Here is a 10,095-nt window from a genome sequence, read left to right as displayed (position 1 = left end):
CATGAATACAGGACAACTATAGGAAGGAGAGAGAAGAAGGAAGAAGAAGAGAAGAGGAGGGAAAAGAAGAAAAACCAGACTTCTCATCTGACTCTGGCCATAGCTTCGCACCAGAATTTCAGAGAAAAAGAGGCTATTTTCATTCAATTATTCAATAACTCTAAACAAGTGCATAGATCCATATATATAAGGCCAAGAAATAACAAAAAGACCCCCCAAAAAAAATCCCATAAAGGCTCTCAAATGATAATATGCAAACAAGCCCAATCAACATAAAATAAAACAAAATAAAATAACATAAAATCAATTCAGCTACAACGAAAATGGCTAGATCATCCTCCTGCAACGATCGTGGCTCCGCGTAACAGGCGGTCTGATACTGGTGTCCCCACCAATGCGTGCCTTGTACACATAAGGTACAAGTAAAGCAAGGACATCAACTACAATTCTATGAGTCGAGCTTCCTTGTACTTGAAGTAACACATGGATTGATAACATGGTTCGCGTGCTGGTCAGATCTTGACAGACAAGAGGGTGGATACACCGAATCAGAGGCGAAGCCTGATGCCTTCCAGCAATACGAGGTAGCATTCCCCCCAGACTCCAAGGACAAATGAATGTCTTTCAGAAATATTTTCGCGCATGGAAATGTGTCGCTGCAAGCAAACTTAATCGCATGCTCTGTTGCTGAACTTCCCTTTATGTCAATGAAAGAAATCTCATCCACCTTCACAGCTGATGTCTGCAATTGCATGGCCAACAAAAAAGATTGATTTTCTTTGGAGCCAAGATGAGCAGATAGAATGGATGCATATCCATACCCATACCTGGTTTTTACATGGGTGGGACGAGTCGCAGTAGTACTGGTCAATGATTATTGGGTTTGAGACGTTCTTCATCAAAATGTTCTGGAAAATTATTTTGCGGGCACAGCCACTGCCTCCCTGACACAGTTGTGGTTCATACAGCAAAACCAAATGAGACCCCATGATACGTATATGTTTATATGCGGGTCTAGGACCAGAGAGTTACCTGCCATGTCTTGATCCTTACTCCATTTTCAGTGTTGGTAATCAGGCATCCATCCACTAGAATATTGTCCACTCGAGCATATGTCATTGATTTGCCCAAGCTTCCAATACTAATAGGGAAAGAGCAGGACAGATCTCATTGTTATTACAATATTTCTCCATTTGACCAATTAAGAGTTTTTGAGTGTTATTACCTTATTCCATGACCAGGTCCGCAGACGATGTTTTTGACTAGGATATCAGAAGAATTGCTGACTATAGATATGCAGTCATCTCCTGAAAGGACACAACATAAACATTGAACAAGCGCAGCATGTAAAATAAAAGGGATAGATGAAAGACATGAAAATAAGTCAGTGAGGCAAGGGACAGTAAAGCTCCAACTGGAAGAAAACACAATGTTCAAGGTAGCTTTTGTATTAGTCAACTTACATGTAGTCAATTGTTAGCTGTGCTTAGTACCGAACTGGCTTAACTTTGAATACTAACTCTATTTTTGATTTAGTAGGACAACCTAGTCTGTTCTTTGTAATTCGGTCATACGACAGATTTTTTTTTGGTAAAAACGTTGCTTCATACTTGCTCGCTCATTCAGAAGTCAGTTGAGCTTTCAGGTTTCGTTTATCTTAATTCAGTGCCCAGACCTGAGTTGTAAAAATTCAATTAGCTAAGCACGGTTTTTGAGTACCTAACCAAAGTATATAGCCTTCGATGTGCATTTGCTAAGGATATTGCCAGAAAATTGCTATTGAACAACTATGTTTTGACAGCAATAGACCATCTTCAAGAGAGGAATATATAAGTCATATATAGTAGCCGGCACTGTATATAATTGGTAAGACGATACGAGAACTACTTTAAGCATAATTAGAGCTTAGAATATAACAAGAAGACCTTTTCTTCTTAGTGTAGAAGTTTCTTAAATAATAAAGTGTTCGACTTGAATATGAGATACATGAATATGTGATGCGCGTTAATCAAGTGCTAAAAAAAAGAATGACACATATATGTAAACTCAAAAGTAAGTAGGATACTTGTTTCTAGAAGAAACAAAACAATAAGCCGATCATTTGTACACGGTTCAAATGTGCAGAAAGTTTGATCCAATAGACAGGGAGACACATCGACTACTTAAAAGTAAATCATTCACCTTATATTTAAATATTTGTATTGTGATGATAGCACCTGAACACCATTTGAAAGAAACAGGAATGTGAAGTTGTGAAATACGCTAAAAATCATCTTGTGTTATTGGAAGGGACTTTCCCTGCCATTATTCTCAAAAAAATATTGGAAGCTACTAAGAGACAATCATGACTCAAGCTTAGCTGAATAGGTAACTAGATGTCGTAGTGCTACAGACCTGTTCTAATTATACTATCTTCCACCACAACAGAGACTGATGCACTTATATGAATTCCATCAGTGTTGGGGCTCTCAGCAGGTGCAACCACTCGCAAACGAGATGCTCGAACATGAGAACATGTGTTGAACGCCATATGCATCTGCTGACTATTCATCAGAGTCAGGTCATGGACGGTAAGATGCTTGCTCCGATGAAAAGTTACTGCCTGCATCAGAATTAGGCTATCCATTTTGATTACGGGCATACCAAGAAAGCACCAGAATTAGGCTATCTGTTTTGATATAGAAGGGGCACTAACCGTAGGGGCGTGTCGGCACGGCTGCAAATGACAAATTAAGACAACATCAGATTTTGTTATTTCAAGTGCGCACTCTCACGCACAGACATGCATGCACAAGCATTCAACAGACATACATGCAGAAACATATTCCGGGTAATTAGAACATTACATTCGTTGCATTTCTCTTGCAAGACCGTGCCCACCATTCCTGTCCCATGCCATTGATAGTCCCTCCACCTCCTAACACCAGCTGTCTTACTCCATGGAAGTATAGCCATTTTTGAGGATCCAGCCCCTGCCAGATATCAGGATCTGATGGAGCAATGATAGTTCCTGAAACCTATTCACATGGCAGCTCTAGGATAATAAGCAGGAAAAGAGACAATATTACATTTCGGAAAGAGGGGAAATAGGAGATTTGTCGAGTGTGTCTTGTATAGCAAATGCCACTTTAAAAGTTTAGAAAGGCATACCAACAATGTCAGCTTTGCTTTACAAGGTCCAGCAAATTTGATTGGACTGACCAAATATACATTTTCTGCTGGAATTTGAAGGATGGATCTTAATGGTGATAAACAGGCAAACTCCCAAGCATCTTTAAAAGCCTGATAAAATAATATTCATCAGAACCTTCATTCGTTTAACGCACAATTAAAATTTCATAGCTCAGCAATTGTTATTTATATTCAGTATAGGGGTATAGAAAGTTTCCTCTATCATTAGCTTGCTATGAACAATGTACCTGCAATTAATGCACGGCGTGCACAAGAAAAAACTACATGAACATGAATCATAAAGGGCTAAGAGTATCAATGAAGCAAGCAAACTAAAGATGAGGGCTCCACACTGGAGCTGTCATCATCTGTAAATAAATCAGGCACACGACGTCTGCATGTCATTGCCGCCAACCTCCTTCTCAACACAAGGATATCTGGTTACGGTAAGACCTGTCCAAATTATCCGAAGTACATGGGTTCTGTTCGGTATGAACGTCATGACAGCGAGAAATTTAAGATGTCCCCGCTCGAGAACCATTTATTCAGGAGAATAAGAGCGAAAGATAAATAGAGAACGAGGATTTCTCCCCGTTTTGGTCGTCTCTTTCTTGCTAATCTAATCGGTCCGCTGCTCTTCCAGCAGATTCTTGCGCAAAAAGACGTAGGCAGCTGGAGCAGCCTCCTATTAACTAACGTGACTAGCATCAAAATATCCCATCATCATCATCCAATACCATGAGTCGCTGATTTTTCTCCATAATTAGTAGATAAGATGGGGCAAAACAAAAGAAAAAGGGAAAGGGGAATTGAGGGGGTACCTTGGTATCATCAGTACAGCCATCCCCTTTTGCTCCGAAATCATCCACGGACACGACCACGGCCGCCCCTGTACTGTTGCTGGACGAAGAGCGGGGGAGCTGCTGGATGATCAGAGGAGGGAGGACTTGAGATGGAGACGAGGAGGAGGAGCAATGGAGGAGGAGGAGGAGGAGGACCAAAAGGAAAAGCATCACAGCAATGGATCGAGATGATGTCCTCCTCCTCCCCCACAAATCATCGACCATCTCCATCATCATCTCCGACTCTCTGCTCTCGCCTGCAGTTTTTTTTTTTTTCCGTTTTGTCCGATTTCGAGGCTGCTACCGCCCAACTGGGGCGGAGGAGGCGCGGAGAGAGAGAGAGAGAAAAGGAGGGAGGGAGGGAGAAAAAAACGTGCTGTCAGCTGCAAGTACAACCGTGGTTGGGATTTGATTACGACGCTCCAGATTCGGGGCTGCTCCGCTGCGCGCATCACCCTCGCATCATCTTCCAAGACGCACCGCGTGTCCCTCCAATTTGCCAGGCTCGGCAGCGACGAGCGCCCTTCCTCGCAAGCGCGTGCCACCGGCAATCTTTGGCACCCCTTTCCTCTTCTCTTCCTTTCTTAAAAATCTTTAGTTGGATTTTTAAACTTAGCATGCTAGCCGACACTATCTTAATAGTTGATGTCACGTGTCCATTGCATAGTAGCCTAAAAATATTAAAATATTCTTACCATCACTTATTTGGATGCACTCGCGTTCTACGGATCCATGGACCATGAAAAAAAAAATATATTTGTTAAAAATTAAAATAATTTTTAATAAAAAATTAAGCTTTTAAATAAAATAAAATATTTTTTTCATTTAAAAGCATAGCATATGTTTTAATTATTTTTTATAATTAACAAAAATGTAAAAATTATTTTTCGGTATATCAACTTTTTAATAAAATATATTTGCGAGATAAAAATCATCATGCCAACCAAATGAGTCCTAAAAGAGGTCACGATAGCACATATAAAATTAGCATCCAGCGATACCTGGCCGCCATCCATGTACCAAGATCAGTGCCCCGACTACTGTTAGCAAATGCTTCACAATATAATGATGTTCTTTGGGTTTCTTCAAATATAATCTTGAATTTTTGAATGCTTTTTCTTTTTGCTTTGGATTTTTGAATGCAACTTGGCCAGCCAGAGAGTATCACGAATCATGGATTAGATGGAATGGATGACTGAATGCCCATCTGAATTAGGCTCTCCGTTTTTTTTCCGCCTTTCCTCGAAGAAAAGAAAATGGACAATTACCTCCCAAGGCTGATTCTTGCACACCTTTTGTTTCGTTTCCACGAAATGCGGGTATCTGCAGCAGGCAGGTACCTCCGTAAACGTTTATCCATTTCTATGCGTTCGCATCGCCTTGATAAAGTCACTCCAACATTTCGATAAGGCACTCCTTACGTTTCCTGCACGCAAGACTTCAAGAACCAAACTCAGGACTAGCTATACTCCCCTTATCTGAAGGATTCCTTCCCCCAAGTGCATTAAAAAGAAAAAACCGGAGTAGCTATAAGCGAAACCGGCAAGCAGATTTTGCCGACTTCATACATGAGGGCTCTCAAACTGATATGTCGTGACAGGGCCCATTTAACATCCGAATTTTAGTTTGGTTTCCTAGATTTGGATGCCGGGTTGGAGTCGCTCTGAAAACATGAAAAAGATACCCGGCCTATGCGATATTTAAAATATAAATATAAATTTATATAATAAAATAATAAATATTTTTTAAAAAAATAGAACAGAAAATAAATTATAATTAGAATGCTAATTGTTGCTGGTGGTCCAAACCGAGAACGATTGGCACAGCGGTGTGAACGGGATTCCGTCTGAGTTGCCTTGGTTGGTGTTGATTGCGCTCCACCTTCCACCGGAAAACCTGCAAGCAAGCCTCGCACCACCACTGGGGTAGTGGGGGCCCTCCGACGATCAAGTCAGAGGAGATTGGAGGAGAAGGAGAGATAATAGTAGCAAGTAGGAGAATTCTCTGGAAGTTCTTGCTTACCCCCCCTCCTCCCCCCAGCCGCATATATACCAGGCTGGGGGGTCTTTCAGGGAGGTTCGTCATCGTGGGGCACGATGGAGCTGCCACTGACACGGCCGTTACAGGGCGTCGTGGGGCAGCGCTGGGTACGGCCATGACAGGGCGTAGTGGAGCTCCGCCTTGTACGGCTGTTACAGGGGATCGTGGAGCAGCGCCAGATACAACCGTTGCAGGGAGTAGTGGAGCAGGAGGCTGCGGCATAACTCTGGGGAATAGCCTGTCGTTGTCGAGAGATGTCCGACTCGGGGTCGGGCTGCGGAGACGAAGGTGTCCGACTCGGGGTCGGATTGCTGGATCAAGGGGCAGCCGACTCGGGGTCGGGCTGCGGAGCCGAAGATGTCCGACTCGGGGTCGGATTGCTGGATCAAGGGGCAGCCGACTCGGGGTCGGGCTGCGGAGCCGAAGATGTCCGACTCGGGGTCGGATTGCTGGATCAAGGGGCAGCCGACTCGGGGTCGGGCTGCGGAGCCGAAGATGTCCGACTCGGGGTCGGATTGCTGGATCAAGGGGCTGCCGTAGTCTTCCTGGGCGCGCGTGCCGGTCACGTGGGGCATGGTGGCTAAGTTCCCCCGTAATAGTAGCCCCCCACTTCCGAGCCTGGAACCAGAAGGGGAACGGGTGAAGGGAGTGATGCTTCGTGATTGCCGCCATCCCTCGGAGAGGCGCGCGCGCTTCGAGCTCCCCGCCTTCTTTATGGCGTATGGTGCAAATAGAGTTTCTTCATTTCACTTTCGTCCTTCTTCTTTTTAACTCTTGGTAGCGTCTCGCTGACTCCCGACTCTTGAAGTTCTTCTGGCGCTAGGCCAGGTATCTGAGGGTTAGGCCTCAGGAAATTCTTCCAGCGCTACGCCATGCATCCGAGGGTTAGGCCTCAGGAACTTCTTCCGGCGCTAAGCCAGGCATCCGAGGGTTAGGCCTCAGGAAATTTTTCTGGCGCTAGGCCAGGCATCCGAGGGTTAGGCCTCAGGAACTTCTTCCGGCGCTAAGCCAGGCATCCGAGGGTTAGGCCTCAGAAAATTTTTTTTGGCGCTAGGCCAGGCATCCGAGGGTTAGGCCTCAGGAAATTCTTCCGGCACTAGGCCAGGCATCCGAGGGTTAGGCCTCAGGAACTTCTTCCGGCGCTAAGCCGGGCATCCGAGGGTTAGGCCTCAGGAAATTCTTCCGGCACTAGGCCAGGCATCCGAGGGTTAGGCCTCAGGAAATTCTTCCGGCACTAGGCCGGGCATCCGAGGGTTAGGCCTCAGGAAATTCTTCCGGCACTAGGCCGGGCATCCGAGGGTTAGGCCTCAGGAAATTCTTCCGGCACTAGGCCAGGCATCCGAGGGTTAGGCCTCAGGAACTTCTTCCGGCGCTAAGCCGGGCATCCGAGGGTTAGGCCTCAGGAAATTCTTCCGGCACTAGGCCAGGCATCCGAGGGTTAGGCCTCAGAAAATTCTTCCGGCACTAGGCCAGGCATCCGAGGGTTAGGCCTCAGGAAATTCTTCCGGCGCTAAGCCAGGCATCCGAGGGTTAGGCCTCAGGAACTTCTTCCGGCACTAGGCCAGGCATCCGAGGGCAAGGCCAAGGCTCGTTGGTCGGCCAAGGCTGGCGCAAGCCGAGGCGACCGGTCGGGGCTTCAGGCTAGTCTGCTCCCGGGATGATCATCGGGTTAGCCTGGCATCCGAGGGCCAGGCCTCGGAAAATTCCGCTCGTTGGTCGGCCAAGGCTGGCGCAAGCCGAGGCGACCGGTCGGGGCTTCAGGCTAGTCTGCTCCCGGGATGATCATCGGGTTAGCCTGGCATCCTAGGGCCGAGCCTCGAGAAATTCCGCTCGTTGGTCGGCCAAGGCTGGCGCAAGCCGAGGCGACCGGTCGGGGCTTCAGGCTAGTCTGCTCCCGGGATGATCATCGGGTTAGCCTAGCATCCGAGGGCCGAGCCTCGGAAAATTCCGCTCGTTGGTCGGCCAAGGCTGGCGCAAGCCGAGGCGACCGATCGGGGCTTCAGGCTAGTCTGCTCCCGGGATGATCATCGGGTTAGCCTGGCATCCGAGGGCCGAGCCTCGGAAAATTCCGCTCGTTGGTCGGCCAAGGCTGGCGCAAGCCGAGGCGACCGGTCGGGGCTTCAGGCTAGTCTGCTCCCGGGATGATCATCGGGTTAGCCTGGCATCCGAGGGCCGAGCCTCGGGAAATTCCGCTCGTTGGTCGGCCAAGGCTGGCGCAAGCCGAGGCGACCGGTCGGGGCTTCAGGCTAGTCTGCTCCCGGGATGATCATTGGGTTAGCCTGGCATCCGAGGGCCGAGCCTCGGGAAATTCCGCTCGTTGGTCGGCCAAGGCTGGCGCAAGCCGAGGCGACCGGTCGGGGCTTCAGGCTAGTCTGCTCCCGGGATGATCATCGGGTTAGCCTGGCATCCGAGGGCCGAGCCTCGGGAAATTCCGCTTGTTGGTCGGCCAAGGCTGGCGCAAGCCGAGGCGACCGGTCGGGGCTTCAGGCTAGTCTACTCCCGGGATGATCATCGGGTTAGCCTGGCATCCGAGGGCCGAGCCTCGGGAAATTCCGCTCGTTGGTCGGCCAAGACTGGCGCAAGCCGAGGCGACCGGTCGGGGCTTCAGGCTAGTCTGCTCCCGGGATGATCATCGGGTTAGCCTGGCATCCGAGGGCCGAGCCTCGGAAAATTCCGATCGTTGGTCGGCCAAGGCTGGCGCAAGCCGAGGCGACCGGTCGGGGCTTCAGGCTAGTCTGCTCCCGGGATGATCATCGGGTTAGCCTGGCATCCGAGGGCCGAGCCTCGGGAAATTCCGCTCGTTGGTCGGCCAAGGCTGGCGCAAGCCGAGGCGACCGGTCGGGGCTTCAGGCTAGTCTGCTCCCGGGATGATCATCGGGTTAGCCTGGCATCCGAGGGCCGAGCCTCGGGAAATTCCGCTCGTTGGTCGGCCAAGGCTGGCGCAAGCCGAGGCGACCGGTCGGGGCTTCAGGCTAGTCTGCTCCCGAGATGATCATCGGGTTAGCCTGGCATCCGAGGGCCGAGCCTCGGGAAATTCCGCTCGTTGGTCGGCCAAGGCTGGCGCAAGCCGAGGCGACCGGTCGGGGCTTCAGGCTAGTCTGCTCCCGGGATGATCATCGGGTTAGCCTGGCATCCGAGGGTCGAGCCTCGGAAAATTCCGCTCGTTGGTCGGCCAAGGCTGGCGCAAGCCGAGGCGACCGGTCGGGGCTTCAGGCTAGTCTGCTCCCGGGATGATCATCGGGTTAGCCTAGCATCCGAGGGCCGAGCCTCGGGAAATTCCGCTCGCTGGTCGTGCGCCTGTCGCTTGCCGCCCGACGGGATTTCTCCGTGGCCAGCTGCGATCGTGTTTCTCCTCCTCTCCAAGCGTCGCCTGGGGAACACCAGATGGGCATTAAATGCTAATTGAGGGGTTACCTAGGAAATTGGATCGCCAGTTGCTGCTTGCGAGGAGTGTCAGTTAAGCGGCCGCGATACGCGCGTTCTTCGAGGCGGATGCGGCCTGGGCGCGAGCGGAGATATGTGGACCTAGGGGTACAGGCCACCCGGAGTGTCCTGCACAAAGAATGCGATTAAGGAGAATAACGCTTAGGAAATCGCGGGAAGATACGCCTCGAGAGCCGGATCGGCTCCGAATTCAATGCGCCCGCATTTATTGGAGCCACCCGCATCGGAACGACCGGGGGGCCGCAGTTTGGCTATAAATATAGGTGCAGGTGCGATGGAGCCTGCCAAGCCGGAGCTGTTCAGGTTGCCATGGATCGTGGGCCTCCTCTCCGGCGCATGGTTGAAAGACCCCTACCGAAGGAACGGGAGGCGCGCCCTTCGCGACTTCCGCCAACTAGCCGTTTCATCTGGGATCAACAAGGAGGTTCTTCCCGGCGGAACTCCGCTCTAGGCGTTTCATCCGGGATCACGTCTCCCCTCCTTGAAGTTCGGCCTCCCGATTGAGCTCCGCACCAGGCGCTTGATCCGGGACCGCGCCTCCATATGCTTTTCTCCCTTGTATTCCTTCTCTCCCCTAACACTGGGGAGGACCGGAATA

The 10,095-nt window shown here is 49.7% G+C and overlaps 1 protein-coding gene across 1 annotated transcript; it reads right to left on the bottom strand.

The window, feature by feature from the left end:
• Window positions 1-116: 116 nt before the first annotated feature.
• On the bottom strand, window positions 117-4,616 carry LOC103722910 (Pectin lyase-like superfamily protein). Its single transcript, XM_008813642.4, has 9 exons — window positions 3,993-4,616; window positions 3,151-3,282; window positions 2,847-3,017; window positions 2,696-2,716; window positions 2,395-2,602; window positions 1,226-1,307; window positions 1,033-1,141; window positions 828-944; window positions 117-742 (listed from the first exon to the last, which is right to left on the bottom strand). Exons 1-9 carry the CDS (start codon window positions 4,248-4,250, stop codon window positions 449-451), a joined length of 1,392 nt encoding a protein of 463 aa, XP_008811864.2. The 5' UTR covers window positions 4,251-4,616; the 3' UTR covers window positions 117-448.
• Window positions 4,617-10,095: the final 5,479 nt, after the last annotated feature.

The sequence above is a fragment of the Phoenix dactylifera genome, chromosome 1 (assembly GCF_051530095.1).
Source record: "Phoenix dactylifera cultivar Ajwa chromosome 1, Ajwa_hap1_PhDact_Kaust_v1.1, whole genome shotgun sequence".
Classification (NCBI taxonomy): Eukaryota; Viridiplantae; Streptophyta; class Magnoliopsida; order Arecales; family Arecaceae; genus Phoenix; species Phoenix dactylifera.
Note: the sequence above shows the minus strand (reverse complement) of the source record. Positions and strands in the feature narration are given on the sequence as shown.